The sequence below is a fragment of the Natator depressus genome, chromosome 7 (genome assembly GCF_965152275.1).
Source record: "Natator depressus isolate rNatDep1 chromosome 7, rNatDep2.hap1, whole genome shotgun sequence".
Classification (NCBI taxonomy): domain Eukaryota; kingdom Metazoa; phylum Chordata; order Testudines; family Cheloniidae; genus Natator; species Natator depressus.
Window position 1 is genome coordinate 8,991,004 of NC_134240.1, and position 19,226 is coordinate 9,010,229.

At 44.0% G+C, this 19,226-nt stretch overlaps 1 protein-coding gene across 2 annotated transcripts in view; it reads right to left on the reverse strand.

The window, feature by feature from the left end:
- Positions 1 to 3,166: 3,166 nt before the first annotated feature.
- The window catches only part of FRMD4B (FERM domain containing 4B), a 192,971-nt gene continuing 176,911 nt past the window's right edge, over positions 3,167 to 19,226 (reverse strand). The window contains exons 14-23 of one of the 2 annotated variants that reach the window (XM_074957463.1): positions 18,986 to 19,127; positions 18,298 to 18,431; positions 18,095 to 18,214; positions 16,466 to 16,694; positions 12,490 to 12,546; positions 10,772 to 10,919; positions 9,356 to 9,481; positions 7,491 to 8,296; positions 6,932 to 7,064; positions 3,167 to 4,852 (exon numbers count right to left, since the gene is read on the reverse strand). In XM_074957463.1, the coding sequence (XP_074813564.1) occupies positions 4,732 to 4,852; positions 6,932 to 7,064; positions 7,491 to 8,296; positions 9,356 to 9,481; positions 10,772 to 10,919; positions 12,490 to 12,546; positions 16,466 to 16,694; positions 18,095 to 18,214; positions 18,298 to 18,431; positions 18,986 to 19,127 (2,016 nt within the window). In that variant the 3' untranslated portion in view covers positions 3,167 to 4,731. The remainder of the gene's footprint in view (positions 4,853 to 6,931; positions 7,065 to 7,490; positions 8,297 to 9,355; positions 9,482 to 10,771; positions 10,920 to 12,489; positions 12,547 to 16,465; positions 16,695 to 18,094; positions 18,215 to 18,297; positions 18,432 to 18,985; positions 19,128 to 19,226) is intronic. The other variant, XM_074957464.1, reaches the window with a different exon arrangement.

Genomic DNA, 19,226 nt, shown 5'->3' on the forward strand with positions numbered 1-19,226 from the left:
CAGGGCAGTTCTACAGAGCAATCCAATCGCTTGGTAACTTGGGCCTAAACTAAATTTATTTTAATCCAGCCAAATGTGAAATTATTCAAGTAGGAACAAGGAATGCTGTGCCTTTTGAATGGGGGACAGCGTCCCGGAAAGCAGTGACTAGCCAAAGGATTTAGGAGCCATAGTGGCAATCACCTGAACATGTGTGATGCTGCGGTAAAGGGGTTTATTGTGATCCTTGGGTGTAGAAACAGGGGAGTGATGAGATGTGGCACAGAGGTGGTTTTACCCTTCTACACAGCATTGCTGAGACCGATACTAGCTAATGCATTAAGTTCTGGTGTCCACATTTTTAAAAAAGGGTATTGCAAAATTGGAGAGGATGTGGAAGAGAGTCACAAGGATGATTCAAGGGCGGGAGATAAACTAGACAGTTTGAGCTCTTCAAATCTAGCACAAAGAAGACTGAGAGCATGGCTACACTAGAAACTTCAAAGCGCTGCTGTGGGAATGCTCCCGCGGCAGCGCTTCGAAGTGCGAGTGTGGATGCGCGAGCGAGCACTGGGACAGCTCTCCCAGCGCTCCCGGTAATCCACCTCCACGAGCACTATAAAATGTAAGTGTAGACGAGCCCTGAGAGGTGACTTGAGTCCAGCGTGTAAGTCCCTTCATAGGGAGAAAATACCGGATATTGAAGAACTCTTTAGTTTAGCAGAAAAGGGCAGAACAAGATTCAATGGCTGGAAGCTGAAGCTATGCCAAATTCAAATGAGAAATGAGGCACCCCTTTTTAAACAGTGAAGGTGATTAACCACTGGAACCAACTCCCAAGGGAAGTGGTGGATTCTTCCTCTCTGGATGTCTTCAGATCAAGTCCAGATGCCTTCCTAGAAGAGATGCACACACAAGTTGTGTTTTAGTCAAAGAAGTGATTGGGGTAACTGGGTGAAATGTAATGGTGTGTGATACACAGGTCAGACTAGATGATGTAGAGGTATCGCCTGCCTTAAATTTTATGAATCAATGGTGTTTCCATCCTCCTTCAGGAACACCTTCAGGGCATGCCTGCTCCCAGCGTCCTTGTATCCTTCATCCTGCAGCAGGAGGCCGTATATAGAGCCCCATCTTAATGTGATCCTCGTCCTGGACCTGCAATCAGTGTTGTGTCAGTGTTCCTGCAAATCTCGGGCAGATTTTGAAAAAGGACAGATTAGTCCAGGCAAAGCATATGAAAACAAATGGTTTTATGGTTAGTAAAGCCTGGCCAGCCAACTTCTGCTTGCATTGACAATATGTTTTGGACCTACCCAATGCTCCCTGGGGAGCGTGTGGTGGCAGAGGCGTGCCCTACTTTTCTCGTGTCTGCAGCCAGTAATGACATTGGCTGTGGGGTAGTTTTGATTTTGATAATGCAGGATCGCAGAGGTGTTCCTCTGCCTCGGACGTGGAGGCTGAGCCGGAAGAACCTGCTAAGCCAGTGCGGGCGAGACCCGGAGAAGGGGCTGTGCGGCAGCCAGCTTGTTCTTTGGGAGCAGCTTTTTCATTCCCTTTGACGCGAAAGGGCCGAACCCGCACTTTACATTGATTTCAAAAGAAGCAGGATCCGGTCTCAAATTCTGGGTTCGATAGGAAGCCAGTAACACTTGTGTGGCGACTGAGAAGTCAGTCAGAAATAGGCAAAAGGGAAAGGTGTGCAATGGGAAGGACATTTCTTTCTATTGGGGGAAAAACTAAACCACCACCCCAAAACCTTTTCACACAGGATTTTTTTATTTTTTTTTTCAAGTCAGCGGCTGGCAACAAATTGCTTTGTCCTTTGCAAAAATTACACCTGAGCATCTCCGTTCTGGGTGGGCTGAAGGTCAAAGGGTAAATTCCACTTGCTGCACTGCATTTTAGAAGGCCAAATTTCACTCCTCTTCTCACCACAGGGCCTAGACCAGGGGTAGTCAATAGGCAGACCATGGGCCAAATCTAGACTGCCAGACGCTTTTGAAAGGACCTTGAAACCTTTTTTTACTTCTTATCATTATTGTTGTTATTTTTTATTATTATTTTCTTCTCTGGAGTCTGGACCTTGACCAAGAAATTTGGACCTATAAAAATAATGGACTACCCCGGGCAAAGACTCACCCACAGGAACAGCACGAACAGAAAAGGAACTCAGCTGGGCACCTTAGGAGATAAAAAAAGAATCGTCAGTGATGCCATCAGCTCCTGGATTTTAACTGCACAAGCCGTGTTCCAACTTGTAGAAGAATTTTCTTCACAGTGTTTCTTTTTGTGAAGGGGGGTGAGCAGGAGAGGGAAGAGGCGTGCTTGTTTAGTTTGTTTTGGAGAAATCCCGCTGCAATGTCACGGCAGGAAAAGGAAAATCAATGAAAGGGATGCAGATGACATATGGAGTCTGACAGTACAGATTAGGATTACAGTGAGCAAATGTCTCTCAGTCGTACCCACGCCGTCCAGAGAGGCCTTTTGTGCTATGATGCTTAGCCCCAGGAAATTGGTAATCAATGGACTATCCCCAGCGCTGCCGCTGAGCTTTCTGTTATGTTTATTAACTTTCTGTTGCATCTAAAATGGTTTCAGACAACAACAATAACAAAGTGTTAGGTTACGTACACAGATGCTGTGCACCTTGCAGCTCTCATCGACTTCAGCAGGAGCTGTGGGTGTGCCCAGAAATGGCTGAAAATCAGACATTAAGAAATTATTATTACTTATTATTTGCACTAGTGTTGTTGTAAGTAGGAGGCCTAGTCATGGGCCAGGGCCCCATTGTGCTCGGCGCTGTACAAACAAGGAACAAAAAGACAGTCCCTGCCCCAGTGAGCTTCCAAATGTTGTTTTATGAAGGCTGAATAGCTTTGTGACATAAAGTGACAAAGTGGTGATATGGCCTCACTCATAAAAGTTATAACAAATCCTCATAATGAATGGTGTGACAATTGTGCTAGGAAACGGCCCTTGATCACTGGCTGCATGGTGATAAGCTTTGATGGCAAAGGCTAAGAGAAATCAGACCCTGATGAGTTCTGCCTATAATTGTTTAGAATAAAGCACTCAAATAGCACACACAGAACTGTTGTTACGGATAGCACAGGAGAAATAGAATACCATAACATTTTTGGTAGCACACTTTTAGTTTATTGACCTATACAAAATAATAGGCCCCAAAAGTCAGAAGTAGAAAAGGAATAAGCAAAAAGGACTTTCGCGTTTCTAGAAGGGTATACAAATATGCAAAAGGAAATAAATTATTTTTTATTGTTTTGTTTATTCCAAACCTCAACTCTAATAATACAAATGACTGAGGACCAGCTTAAGAAATTTGTCTTTCGGTCTATATTACATGCTTTGGAATACCGGTAAAAAAATGTTCAAAAAAGTTGATCAGAAACTTTGCTATTCACAATATGAACAAGGAGTAACTAATCCTCTGTATAAAAGAAAAAAAAAGAGCACCATTTTATGGAGTCCTGAAGCACAGTACAGATGAGAAACAAGAATTATTTTACAGTATGCAAATATATATTTATTTTTGTAAACTACACAAGTTAGTCCACACTAATTGGTTTCTACAGATGGATGATATGAGGTAGGCTTATCCCTCCTAGATCAAAACTGCTGCTGATTTTTCAAAAACAATGTAAATGATTTTGTGAAAATGCTGTTTTGTCACTTAGTGACTTAGTAGTGCACCTGGCGTTTCAGATGATGTTCTACAATTCTAATGCCCTCAATTTTAAGGCACCGACTTGGTCTTTTTATTTATTTATTTTTTGCATCCACCTTAGAATACTGGCCAGTTTAGTAAAATTGCTCCACATGTGATAACTAGAGCATTCCACCTCCGATTTTCCATCAGTCTGGCAGAGCAAAATGTAATAGCTATCTAATTAAGAGATCACTGTGCATTCAACATGGCTCTTTGCATGCCCATCTGCACAATGAAATTGTACGATGGAAAATTCATTTAAAAGTGAGGATATTAATTACATTTTATCATGGAAACAGTACAACTGTTCCTTCTATTTCCAAAATCCACAGCCTTCTAGGGTTAGTTTTACATTATATGTTACAATAGTAAATTGCCTTTCTTTCCAGAATCCATTTTGTGGTGCGTACAAACACTCTTAATAACACTCCCCCCCCGCAAAAAATTTTTTTTAGCTCATTCAAACCTCCATTAAAAAATCCAGCCTTCCTTCAAGTAATGTTCCAATACTGACTGAGTCAATCTTTGCCTCATTCACACACACACACACAGTATCCTTCATCAGCTTATGAAGTCCTTCTTGGTCATCATAAGTGACGGCAGAAGACATTTTTATTTCTTCTTCTTTCAGCCATCTGAACTGTACTCCTAAAATTCCTGTTTTCTCCATAAGTCACCTTTTCACATTTTGTTGAGGTTTGCCTTCAACACCTTCCAGTCTTCTAAAAAGTGCTTGCTAAATATAAATACTTCAGCCAAGTGCTGCATCTCCTCATAGATTCAGTGGCGGCTGGCCCTTGCTCAGTTAGGCTACTGTCTGGATTCAGAAAGAAATGCCATTGTTGGAAAGACTTTGTAATTTTGTGCATGTCCCTCTTAATGCTGAACACAATCTTCACCCACAAGCCAAAATACTTTCATTTATGAGTGGGGTGGGGGGGAATTCCACAGGAGATCTCTTTCGAAGGAACAGCATTCTGTGCAAGGCACATGGGGGGTGCAAATGCAGGGCTGTCGATGGCCTACACAAGCGTCCCAGGCTTAGAATCCTCATGCCAAAATAGCCTCTGCTCGTTATTGTGCAAGTCAGCTTCCAACTGGTTCTCGTCAGCATCCTCCAGCTGGCTTGTCTCTGCATATGCTCTACAAAAGAAACATGGCATAAGTGATAATTGAGGGCGCAGTAACCTTTGCACTGGGATTTCAGGTGCTGGGTTGGTAATGCTTAGAAGTAAATAATCTGTAGAGACTGAGCAGTTTCTGATCTTAGTGACACCATCATAAATTCAGAGTAACCTCATTGACTGTGAGTATCTGAAAGACAATGAGGTTACTCTGCGTTTACAGCAGTGTAATTGAGATCCAAATGTAACCCTGTGATTTGTTCTCCAGACAGGGAAGATAATAAGGGGCAGATCCTCAGCTGGTGTAAATTGTCATAGTTCCACTGATTTCAAACAGAACTCTGACAATGATTTACCCCTCTGTGTTTCCCAGTGTCAGCAAGGTAATAAGCGTCATCATATCCAATATCCTTGATCTGCATGTGCCTGCAGATAAGGGCCATATAGCGTATGGCAATAAGTCATTTACAATAGTCACACACTGCTATGTTCACTACAAACAGTGTGATACTGCGGTAGATTTGGACAGGGATCAGAATATAAAAAAAGTTATACTTAACGTAAATCATATGGATAACGATGTCAAAATAAGGCAGCTCATTTACATTTTTCAAACCCAATTGTAGGAAGGTAAGTAATTAGTCGAAATGCTGTTTTTAAAATGTTGTTACTATAGTTCTTTTAGTCACTGCAATAAAAAAACCCAACCACCCCAAACTTAAGGCATTTAGAGAAAAGTCAATGTGAAGACTTTTATACTCCTTTCGTAATGCTTCTGGCTGTTTAAAAAAAAAAAAATACATCACTCGGTAACTTCACACCAGTCAGCCCAGGAGCAAGCAAAAACTGCAATCCATGAAGAAGCACGCACAAATGTGGGGTACTTACTACAGCTGGCTACAGTTAGCATAAGGGTATTTAAAAATGATCTCATTTCTGCAGGCACAATCATTCTCCTGGACAGAAGACCTTTGTTCTGACTGATAACAGGTGGAGTTAGAAAGTGGAGGAGGAAGGAGACAGAAAACAGGAAGCAGAAGAGTCACGTGAATATCTGTTTGCAGCACTAGAGCGAAATGCAGGACTGTTACACGCCTTCACAGAGTAAACGTGAACCCAGAGTACCCAGTGCCTATGTCCGTGAAAGGGAGTAAGAGGCATAACTTGTGCAAAGCCCACTCTGCACTCGCTAGGCAGCTGTCTTTGTAGCCATGTCCAGTCAGGACAGTTTAACCATTAAGCCTCCACTGTGATACGCACTCGGTTTATTCGTGGTGACAAGAACTGTGGGTAGCACCTTTAAATGCGATCACATGGATATGAGCTTCTAGAGAAACAGCTCTTCCTCAGGAGGCTCCAGGAGCGGAGGGGAACATGGCTGCCGGGCCACTTACAGGGGGCAGAATATGAGTCTCTCTCCATAGGCTCTGCTCTGTCGAGGGAGGGCGGGACAAGGTCACAGTTATGCTCTCTGGAGAGGCTAATGCGTGAACAATGCTGGCCTGATAATCACTGCTCTCCGGGCAGAGCAAAGTCCATGACGTGCCCCGCCCCTGCAGAGAGGTTTAAGGGGGCATGCTATTTGCACCTTGGCCCATCCTTGCACACCCTCATGTTGACAGGTACAACCGAGCCCTTACCTCTTCTCTGTGCCTGTTTTCCCATAATTAAAATAGACACAATTATACCGCTCTCCCTCCCAGGCCTACTGTGCAGATAACTTAATGAACAGGCCAGAATCTCAGCTGGTGTATATCAATTTAGCTCCACTGGCTAGAACAGAACTCTGCCCCTTAACACCAGCTGATGGTCTGGTCTAGTGTTATTCATTTACGATCCTTGGATAAAAGATGCCATATCAGTATGATCAATAAAGTAAAACATTACCTGAGGACAGCTAGAAGGAAACGCAGGAATATTCTCGCTCGAGTCAGCTGAAGCTGTACTGTGCGGAGCAGATCTGCTCTCAGTAAGCTGGTTTTATAACTACTCTTGGTTTAGGAGTTGTCTCCCTGATACCTGATTGCTACCTAGATAAGTTTTAAAAGCTTACACAGTACAGAGGACAGGGCAGCAAGTCTTACTGCACTTTGCTCACCTGCTCTGCAGTGGAAGGTTGCCATAAACATTCCCATAACAGCTGGTATAAGAGGAATGAGACATTGTATCATAATCGGAAAGCCCTAGAGCAATCTGGTTCCGCCAGTTTCCAGAAGTGTTTGCAGAAGACGCTAGAATGGTAAAAACAATGACAGCACATTAGATTTTTCAGCAGCTCAGAGGACTGAACGAAGCGAGATGTTTTTCATTAACAATCTCTGCAGGTTGCTGTAGGACACAGACGCCGAACACATCTGTCTTTACATGTACTTTGGAGAGCAGGGCATGGTGCATGTAGGGTAGAGGAATCGGATGGTCTCCCCATAAAAAAAGAGTTTATGGGCCTCCCAGTCAGAGTCGCTGTATTCTGTGCTTTAGAAACCAGCCAGAGCAGCAGCGTGTATGCTGAACTAGGCTTGGCATGTGCTGCGTATGGGGTGAACGTGGCTACTTGGACCCCACCGTGCCGGGGGGTTTGCAAGTGTATTAATGAGGAGAGGATGTGACCCTCCGAAGGGACATATACAATATTTAGCACATTACAAATCATCTGTTACCTGAAGAGAAAGAAGAAGCCCGGCTGCTAGGAGAGCACGGTACTTGCAGCCCTGCAAAGCCCAGACTCCTTTGGGATCCTCGGTCAGAGTCAAAGCCTGCCTGCAGACTCTGACCCTGGTCCTTTTGACCGGAGGCACGCTGGTACCAACCACGGAGATGCTCTGCAACTAAGGCCTTGTGAATGTTTTTGGTTATATGCTGCGTTTTAGCAACTTGCTTCCTTGGAAGTCTCAAAGTTGCATATGGATTGTGTGGTACTCTTTCCATCTCCCCTTCGTGGTAGGACCTGAGTTCCCGATAACGGTCGTACCCACAGTGCACCGATGAGCGATAGGAAGGGTTGACGCTATATTGTCCCTCTGTGTCATTCTCGTAAACGTATCCCCCATTGTAATAAACGTCACATTCAGTGTAAGGTGAATAGGCAGAAACATAGTAACTAGAGGCAGGCTGCTCCTGACTCTTTTGGTAGACCCCAGTCCGTGAGTCTTTCTGGGCAAGATTTGGCATGCTTCCTGAATTGGCAGCAGAAATGTTTTGTTTCTTAGACCTCCTTCGGCCTCTCGTGCGGTTGTCAAGCGTCTGAGTGGTGTAATACGGGTTGGGGTTAGACGTCACGCAGGAATACTCTGCACTTGACTGGCTGGTGTAGGACGATCCATCGTCTAGTATTTCAGTGCTGCTGCTTCGCTGGGATTTCGAGAAGGAGAACACAGGCTTTTCACCGGCCGTCTCCGACAGCAAAGGGGTTTGGGATTCCAGACTCCCACTGCGCTGTATGCAGTGCTCTGGGGAAATATCCGGCCTGAAATGGCAGAAAATTAGGTTGGATGCAGAAGTCGTATGTAGACATGAAGCATTTGAGAGTTAGTGTGTGGCAAAACAAAGAATTCTTTCCAAGCTAAGTGCAGGTTCAGGTTTTGGCAGGTGACGCAAAGTCCTAGGTGGACTATTCCTAAGTCACCTGCCATATCTACCAGGGCAAATCCTTTCTTGTTGTCGGTGGTATAGTAGAACAAGGTAAAAAGCTTTCAACCAAGTTTACAATAATCCAGATCCTTTAGTCAGGGACAGGGAAGATAAAGATCCCCTTTAGAACATGCAGCACCTTCCCCAGCAGCTTGGGATGCCTGGACCTGGCCTCGAAATCAGCTTTTTATTTTCTCTGGCGAAAAGAACTGGATGACAGTGAAGGGAACTTGGCGTAAAGATTCGACCTTTGCAGCAGCACTAAGCTCGTGCAGCAACAGATGGTTCAAAACTGTGACCAAAGTGAGACTAACAAGGTCATATTCTGGTAATGAGTTACAAGTGGATCTCACCCACTGCTTAGTCTTTACATTTAATATCCACAAATATACAATGATAAAAATAATGCTGGCTAGGAGTGTCTTAAGAATTTTATAGTTACCTTTCTGAAACAAGCAATACTGCATAGCTTAAATGTAAAACACCTGAAGTCTGGATGCTTAGAAAACCAGGACGATCATAGCTTATCTATTTATCTATTATCAATAGTTATGTATTTATATAGCCCTCCCTTCCCACATGGGTAACATTTCCCAAACGGCTTCAATCCCATCTCTAAGTTTGCATGCACAAGTCTGTACACGCCGTCCTCTGGAAATCTACAGCATGGAAAGTCCATCATTTGCATGTTGAAAAGCTGGTGCAGAGCTGCACGTGCCAGCGATGACTGATGTACAATTATCCATGTGAAAAATCAAAGGCTGACAACCCTGCCTCAATCTTGGCAAAGGACACGCACAAAAGGATCCTATTTCTCTACCCTCTTACACTGTTGATTTTACTTCTCTGCACAAGATACACGTTACTTCCCATTGATTTAATGAACTCAGCTTACTGTAAATGGCTGCTACTGTAGGCATTGCGTGTGAGCACTGGTGTTGTAGGCATGCTTCTCCCTCCATAGGGCTGTCGTTCCAGAATTCGGTAAGGACTACCATGTGTTGATAGAGGATCCCTGTGACTATAAACAGAAGAATCCAGCACGTGGCCATCACCAAAATATCTTCAATAAAATGCAAAAGACAACTGCATTGACATTACTTGCATATTGATCCAAAGGAAAAGATAGACGAGGGTAGAGAAAGCAGAGGTCAGTGTGGCAGCATCTGCTACCAGCGGTGAAGGTAAGTACTGTTGTAACAGCAAGGAGTTCAAACCCCTCTGGTTCAAGAGGTTAACACAGCAAGGAAGTTCACCACAGGATGACTTGTAGGAATAGCTGCTGCCAAGGGACAGAGATGCAGAGCATAAAAAACAGAAAAGGACGCTGAGAAGCAAAGGAATAGCATAACTGCACTGTTCAAAGTTATAGACATTAAACTAATTATAATTCTGTATACAAGTTTGAGGTGACAGAGTATTCTGCTTAAATTCCAGGGGAGCACTGATCAAAAGTCAGTGGCCCAGCACTGTCCAATGCACACTAATATTGGGGTTTTTGTACACATATATTCATAGAGCCTGATCCTGCAAGCACTTACTATCAGGCGTGGTTCCTGATCCATAGCTCATTAAAGTCAATGGGAATCCCTGAGCTGAGTACAAGGTGCATTGGATTGGGCCCTAATAGGACGGTCAGCAAGTTAGCTCATGGCTATGAGCCCCATAGGCCTGATCCTGTACAGTTCAGAATTCTCAGTTCTCACTGATGTCACTGGGAGCCGAGAGAGCTCGGCATCCAAGTGGCTCTGGCCCTCTGCTTGGTAGCAGGCTGAGATCACAGTTACTCTCTCGCCCATCTCCAGAAGCTACATACCTAGCTGTGTTTGAAATTTGCAACTGTGCTAGCAACAGTGCCCTGGCTAGAATTTTCACATGATCAGGATGGATGCACAGGGTTCTCCTCTAGCTGAAATGATTCCAACATCAACCTCAGGGAAACAATAAATGATTTAAAAAAATAGGGGAAACAAGCCACACAAAAGGAGCCAAAGGATGAAAGGGCTGGTGGCAATAAAAAGTTCTTGCGTGCAACACTTGCCATTAAATCTCTATCCCTTTTACCAGTTGCCCCAATTGAGATTCATCATACTTTTACCGTTAACATTCAGCCTAACTTATGTTAACATGATTATCGTATTTAAGCAACAAATTTAATCGCAAGCACAGCGGAGAAGTCCATTCTGTTTCCTAACGTGTCAGACAGGAGTGTAATGGGAAGATCCACCCTGATACCAGCAATTTACACTGTGGTATTCGTTACAACAGATATAAAACCAGGCTCACACCAACAATATGGCCATAATAGTACCTAGAATGTCTGTTTTCCAGGAGCTGTTCGTTGATGGAGGACTTTCTAAGATGGATTCTCTCCACGCCAAGGGACTTTGGCGGAGGGATTCTTGGAGACAGCTGCCCGGAACTCGTTCCCTGCCCTGGTACTGTAAGGGAATCATTGGCTGTTGGAAAGAAATGTGATGTTTTTTATTAGCAAAATCTTAGACACATTTACACACTTATGAAAAAATTACGTCTGCGTTCTACCCTCTGACGCAGGGGGACCAAGGGTGCTGGAAACTCTCTGAGGTTCAGCTAGCAAATGCTCTCCTCTGTGGGGACCAGGAAAGGATGCCCTCACCCCTCAGAAGCTTCTCCTGTCCCAGGAGTCTTGCCTGCACTGAACTCCCAGGGGACACCGTGGAGTGGCAGGTAATACTGATTTTAGCAATATTAACTCCTGTCTGGAGCTCTGCCAGGTCACGAAGGAAACTTCTTGGGGAAAGCGATTGCTCATGGGCTCCCACAGTTAAGCAGTCATGCAGTGGCTTCTGCAGAGATGGCGGGAAGGCATGGAGCGGAACGGATTCCCCCTCCCCCCACTTTCCATGCCCCACCCTTCAGTTTTCTCCTCTCTGCTCAGGTCAGATGTGGGAGCATCAGTCCCTAGCTTTAGTACTTTAAAATGACTCTTTAAGAAGTTATTTTGAAATAAAAGTTTAATTAAAATATTTTCCACTATGAAGGACCAACTTTAATTATCTGTAGCAAGGAAAAAAACAGGGATAAGTGTTTTTAGTTGGAAGCAACTGTGAAGACTCAGGGCTTGATTTTGATCTCACTTCCGTTAGGGCTTGATCCTCTGCCCACCGAAGTCAACGACAAAGCTTCCATTGACTGGAACAGGTGTAGGATCAAACACTTGGTGAACATATGGATACACTGAAGCCCTGATTCGGATATCACTCCCACCCATGAGAATCAGGTGTAACTCAATTTAAGAGTCAAGGCGTGAGCACGAAGCTGGGTGAGATCAGAATCAAACCCTCACTAAGCAGTGAATCATGGTCTGGATAATATTTGTTCCCAAATGATGATGACAAATCTAAAGGAATGTCAAGCCAAGTCTTTTCCAGATGGTGACTGATCTAATGTTAACTGTGAGGGGGGAAAAAAATCAAGTACACTAAAACAGAACACCATATCCTTGGCAAGATGCAGACCACCATTTAACACGCAAACAGGTCATTAGTTTCTCTGCATGCTTTAATATTTTAATGATTTAAAACTGCAAGATGACATCTGGGTCGGGCATTTCCTGTCAGCTTACGATTGGCTGGCTTAACTGGCCAGATTCGTCCAGCCTGTCATTCGCCATCCGGAAGTGCCCTCTCCTGCCAGTTACTACCGGCTGGAATTGTCTGTTCATACAAGAGTGATGCGTGTATTTCTGAAGGTTAATCAGAAGAGCTATCCCATTAAAACAACAATCATCTACAAAGAAAACTCAGTCACCAGCAGAAGAGCTCATGCTTTTGACAAATACATGGTTTCAAAGAACAGCCTCTGATTAAGCTTCTCTTGTATAAAATCATTGCTCACTAAAAGATTTAGCAAACGAATTAAGATTTAAATAGAGGCATCAAAGATGTAGATGTAAGTCAGAATAAGATACTCAAAAAGTTACATTATTGTTTAGGAAGGGTATGATATACTTGATACTTCATAAACAGAAAAGCGTAAGTGACATACCATCGTCATAAATTGTTGTATCAGACAAAGAGCTACTCTCAGATGGGATTGTATCATCTGTAAATGAAAATAAAGGATTTGAGATACAGGATACTCTACAGAGGTTTCTACATACTCTATTTTAAAATAAGCTACAGAGCCAGATGGACATGAACTGCAGTATCATGTGATGCGTACGTAGCCTTTCACAATCTGATCATCCTATTTTGCACGGCACTCCCACCTTATTTGTTTACATTGTAATTTAATAAGCTACCAAATATGACAACACTTGGGGTAGAATTTTCAACACCAGTGGGCTTCAGGCACCTAACCAGTTTAGGAACTTTTGAAAAAACCCCACTAGGCACCAAATACCTTTGATATTATGGCCTGAGATTACTTTTGAAAATGGACTTTGGGGCTTTTGAAAATTTTATCCTTAGACAAATTCTGCTCTCAGTTATGCTGATGTAAGTCGAGACTAATTCCATTGTTTTCAGTGGTATCACTTGAAATTTACACCAGTGTTAACAGAGTTGAATCTGGTCCTGGTCACGGTGATTTTTTTAAAAACGCATTTTGTATTTATTCATAATGCTCTACTGCGTACACCAGAGGAGTCTCATCTTTCCACTTGATGCTATGGGTTACCAATTGGTAAGGAATCTGACGCTGATCCTTAAACACAAGGGGAGAATGTCCATAACAGAAGCAGCTGGTGACAGCCATGGCAGTTGGTTACTTCCACAGCACAGCTGTTGCTTCAGCCCAGTCATCATAAACATAAGCTGCACAAGTTTGGTCTCATGCCTGGTATGACGGAGGTTCACAAAGAGCAGCCCGTGAAGAGCTACGCAGAGAGGACTACCGTACTGTCTAGAAAGAACACTGTCGTGCCTCCACTTCCTTCCTCTGTAACCATAATAAACTCTGGACAAACTCCTATGGTTCTTATTCAGGGTTCATTCAACTGACTTCGACTGTGTAAAAACAGAGTCAACAAAGAGGAAAGATATCAAGATCCGGCTTCATGAAAGGCAAAACCAAACTGCTGAGATAACAATGAATGGGCAGCTCACTAGTGTACATAGAAGCATTCAACATTACAAATATCCGAATCTGTGTGATTCTGGTCCCTGCCTCCAGTCCCAGAAATCTCCCACGATACGGAAAGCGGTGCAGAGTCAGGGAAGAAAACTAAAAAAAGAGAGAGTTCAGTCTGGAAGGGTGCTGGCAGGGGTGCTGGAACAATTTGTATAGTGGGGGCATGGAGCGCCATTGAACCAAACTGTAAACCTTGTATTTGATGGAAACCATCTGAAGCCAGGGGGTGCGGTAGCACCCCTAGTTCCAGCACCTGGGTGCTGGACGAAAGGAGACTCAGCAGGAGAAAGTGGCAAGGGAGATACTGATTCTGGAAACAGGGTACTGGTAAGGACAGTCTGCACAGGTGACACTAGAAAACACCCAGATCGACACCAGCAAAGAGTAAAAGCTCTCCATAGGGACACGTCATTTCCACTCTCTTTAACTAGTTCACTAGGAAGAGTGCTAAGCAAGTCAGCTGTCCAGCACTGTACCTTAACCCCTCCCCTCACCCCAGTGCTTTTAAACACATGAATCCAGCCAATATATGCTGCTCGGCCACACGCACCATCTGCCGCACAAATGTCAGATGCTGTACCATGTGGAAACAGCACAGCCAGAGCCCTCTGCAGCCGGGGCGTGTGTGTGAGTGAATGGCCCATGACAAGTGGCACGGCCTGGAATGACGACTATGAAAGTCAGGGACCTGTTTAATCTCCCATCCCCAGAGGACTGGACCGAGAACAGCGCAGGGCTGATCCAACAGACTGAGGCTGCTATTGAATACATCATTTCCAACAAACCATTCCTAAAATTCACAGCTGCGACTGACTCATTGCCACACTCCTCACCAAAAGACTAATCTTCAGCTTTCGGAAACCACGCGCACAAAGCGTGGGAGTGATTATTTCCGAATGAGGGTGGTCAGGGATGATCAAATGGTTGCTTGCAGATCAGTTGCAGATGATTGGGCAGATCTACCATAGATGATGATTCTGCTCTTTCCAAACTCCAAGCAGCCAAGCATCATTCCTCAACACGTACTGCTTCTGAGGTACTGGTTTGGAGTGCAGCTTATTTACCTATGGGCCAAATCTTGCAGTCCTTGCTCAAGCAAAACTCCCAGTGAAGTCAGTTGCCAGATGTTGTGAAATGATGGAGTAAGTGCGTATTTTTATGAGTGAAAACCAAAGGATTGCCAGAAGCTGGGAATGGGGGACAGGGGATGGATCACTTGATGTTCACCTGTTCTGTTCATTCCCTCTGAAGCACCAGACATTAGCCACTGTTGGAAGACAGGATACTGGGCTAGATGGACCTTTGGTCTGACTCAGTATGGCCGTTCTTATGGATTTGTATCTAAACTCTAAATTCCCCATTTTACACAATGGTGCCAACATGCCCCATGTAGTAAGCAGCAGGAGTTATGCACAGATGGTGTACCATGATGGTCACGCTACTTACTAGCACCTCGGGGACTTCCTGCCTCGTTAGCCCAGTATGTTACTTGTTCTACATGTGTAAGTACTTCCAAAACTACTGCCTACATTGGTAAGCACAAGGCTGGAAAAGGAGATACTACCTTCACCCTGTCCACTACAATCTGGCTGTTAGTCCGGCTAACATCCTCCAGCCAATCAGCAATGATAAACAGCCTTGCTGTATCACTTGCTGAAAAAAATTCCAAGTGAATTCTGAAACCAAAGGGGACACAACAGCAGTTACCCTGGCAGAAAATCTAGGCCACATGTAGACTCCCTTATGTTGCAATATTTAAAGGGGAGAATATAGGCTGTTAAGGGTTCTTATTCCAGAAATGAAGAGGTACATTGGGCACTATACTGACATCCTTCATAGGGATCAGCGGAATACAATATAAATACACTACAGAAAAAGTACACCCTCCTTCTCTACCTTGCTGCTTCCAGGAGAAAAATACATCTCATGGAACAGCTTTTGCCCGGGCTCAGCAGAATGTGCAAAAAGCAACTGATCAAACATTAACAGTCTCATATATACAGATGTTCCCAGGTCAAGGAGCAGGAAGGTGTGTCAGAAAGCCATTTATCAGCATAGAAAACTCAAAGACGACAAAATATACATAAGTTTTTGCAATTCCAAAAAACTTTCCTCAGTTAGCCTACTGTATTAATTACTGACCTCTCACACAAAGGGGCTGGAATTAGATCATGCCTTACTTTCAGCATGGAGAAGGCAGTGACATCTCCATTTCCCTTACAGTTGTTCTTTGCAAAGGGATTGCTGCTATACACACACACTCGTCACATTGCTAGGGTTAAGAAGTTAAACGCCTGGCTTATGGAGCTGTCTGCAACAGTGCACATTGAGAACACTCCAGCTTTGTTGTTGTCTTATGGGGAGTTAATAATGTCTAATCAAGGCATATATTCTTTGCTCCCTGCTAATTTTTTCTGACTTTTCCCAGTATTTTCTATCATCCTGCAGAAATATTCATCCACTTTCCTTTCTACTGTCACAGTAAAATAAAAACAAGGGGATGAGAATTATAAGGAGGCACTGGAACAGCTGAGTGATCCTTGAAGCTTATTTCAGAAATAAAAGAGCATCTAATATGCTACAGAATGAGGTACCACACCAGTTTCGGCTGAGAAGATGCCGCCAGCCCTTCTGCGTACTGCAATCCTTTGGTCTGATGTCAGAACATGTCTGCACATGTGCCTAGCCTCTCCTATGATCTGTTCTACCCACAGCTTATGTATGGCACAGGAACAATGTTTCACGCATATCAGGCATTAATTACATCTTCCTTTTCCATGCAAGTGCCATGGAAAAAAAACCAAACCAAATCTATAAACAAAACTTGTAACTGAACTGAAGAACATTCTCTATCACCCTCAACAGAAACGTGGGGATTCTTGGTGTTTACCTGGCAAAATAAGGGTTGATTTCTGCGTTGGTTTTTTGCCACATTTGATCCTGTATTCATTTATGGAATTTTCAATCTCTTGAAGCTTTTTCATGGCAGCAGTGTAATCTTGTTTTCTTTTCTTCTTCAAATTTTTGCACATGTCTGGCTCACTGGCAAGTTTCTTCGCAGCTTCCACCATCTTTTGCTGTATGAGGAAATTGCGCTCCAAGCTTTGCAAAGCGGGGTCCTGCAGATTCATGACCACATTAGCTCTTTGTTATTATATGATACTGCAGGTCAAAGTACAAGTAAATAAAATTCAGCGTACAAAATGAAACCTTAAGTGAAAACACAGAAATATCCCCAAAAAGAGTATATGGTTATGGTCTAGTACTTAAGAGACCCCTATGTTCTATTCCTTAATTCCACTGAACTCACTGTGTGTCCTTGGGATGGTTACACAGGCCAAAACTTTCAAACCTAGGTGCCTAAAGTTAAGACATCTAGCTCCCTGTCAAGATACCTAAACAAGTTAACTGATGTTCAGTGGTGTTCAGTGATATTCAGCACTAGCTGCTTCGACTGAAGTCAAAGTTTGCAAATATCAGCTTGGAATCTCTCTCTGCTTCACTTTATGAAATTGATATAATCACAGCTACCTTACAGGGCGTCAGAAACTTAATTAATTACTGTTTGGGTGACAGAAGTGCTACGCAGTGCTTCTGCATGCTGTCAGAAGGGTTTTGCTTCAAAAGGATTTAGCACTGTACGCAAAGTAAGTTTGTTGCAGCTTTGGGTTACGCCAGCATTTTCATCCAGAGCACAGAGCTCCTGGGACACCTGGGTACAAAGTGCCCACAATCCCACATTCCATTAAGAGAACGAAGCCAGCCAGCACAGCCCGGAAAAGAGTGGATGGAGACGGTGTGCCCAGAGACTGCAAGAAGTCTTGTGAGTGTTCAGCGCATCCCTCAAAGCAGCCTCTGCCTGCATAGCTCCTTACTGAGGTCCATGAACAGTATAAAGCTCTCCCTGGGTGGAATCTGTGCCCTGCTACGCAGGCGAATCCCCACTCACTGGCACAGTGACCCCGGCTGCCAGTGAAGGGTGCAATTTACAGCCCCAAGCAGCTGCAGAAGTGTGTCAAACCCAATATGTGTATTACGATTCAAAGTCTCAACCACTGTCTAATTCAGAACTTGAGAGCACAGAATTATAGTGCTGGGTGATGTCTAGGCACTAAAGGATGGAACCTGCTCTCACCGAATTCTGTGGTAAAATTTCCACTGATGTCAACGGTGCATGGTCAAGCCCTAGGGGAGTTTGCTGTCTTTAGCCAGACTCCCTTTGAAGTCAGTAAGAGCTTGGCTTCAATAAGGGCAGCAGAATGGGACCCTACCTGTGGAACTGGATAGTTTTACCCTCGGTTTTAGAGCAGACATATGCACACGCACACGCCAACCCCTGCCCGGTTGCAAATAGGGGTAACTTACAACAGCCGATCCTGAATGTTTGCTACCTGAACTGACACATCAGGAACATAAAACCAACAATCACTACCGGCAAGAGCCGGAGTATTAGACGCTGTTTGAGTCTGGGCTTTGGCTGCCCTAAGGTTAGTAAGCTGCCTGAAGTTGCTGTGCCTACCTCCTCGCTGGGAAGCAGGTTATCATCCAATTTGAATGTTGTGCCTACACGCCTTCTGACCTGAGGAGGTTTCTCTCCCACACTCAGTGGATACTCCTGTGGCATTTTGCCAGTCAGCTCCTGCGGAATGGAAAGGACGCTGGGTTATTAACCTGAGCGGGAGGTTTGCCAGCCCTCCTCTGGAATTTAAGAACAGTCCTCACCGCCTCGCGCAAGCAGATTTTCTTCAGCTCCTCGACTTTCTGCAGCAGTTTTTCTTGCAGCAGTTTTTCTTTCTTCTTTAGTTCTGTAATTTTCTCCTTCTTTTGCTCTTCGCTGACCTCAGAATCTTGAGACCCTGAAGCAATGAGTTACCTTTAATGCGGATTTATGGGGGTAGACCCATTTCCTTCCTTGGCCTAGAACAAAGGGCCCGATCTTGATTTCTCAAAGCTGCCTAAGGAAGTTAAAGCACCAAATCCCACTGCAGTTCAGTGGGAGCCGAAGGTCCAATTTCCGATAACCCTAGCTGCTGTCCTCTTTCTCTCTCTCTCTCTCTCTATCACTCACACGTGGCTGAGTACATATGCCTAGCAGACGCAAGGACCACACTCTTAGATGCGCCTGGATTGTAGTGAATGCTATGGGTCTGCAGGTTCAGTAGACAGGTATCAACATTACGTATGGGATAAAAATATATTACACAGACGCCAAGCTATCTAGAATGCACTTTTGTCTCTTCACTTATTTACAGAAAAATTGGTATGTTATGCTTATAAAATCAAATCTTTATAATCTGACCTATGTTGACATCTACTTCACCACAGCTACGAATAAATGGCATCATTTATTGCACATAGGCCTCACAATTTATTGACAGAACCTGCAGTTGGCTTGAAGCAAAAATGTTACCTGAAGAGATTAAACTGCCGTTGCTGGCCATAATAAGCTGATTCTTTGCCTCCGAAGTCACGAGTTTGGAAACCTTTGGTGTCCCCATCTCAGTCAGGTCCATTGCAATATCATCCAAACTTCTGGCTGAGGGAATTTTTGCCTGAAAGAGTTAAAACACACTCCTGCATCATCAAGTTACCTTTAACTAGCTTCAGAACAAAGGGTCATAGAGATGACATTTCATACTTCTCCTCATAGT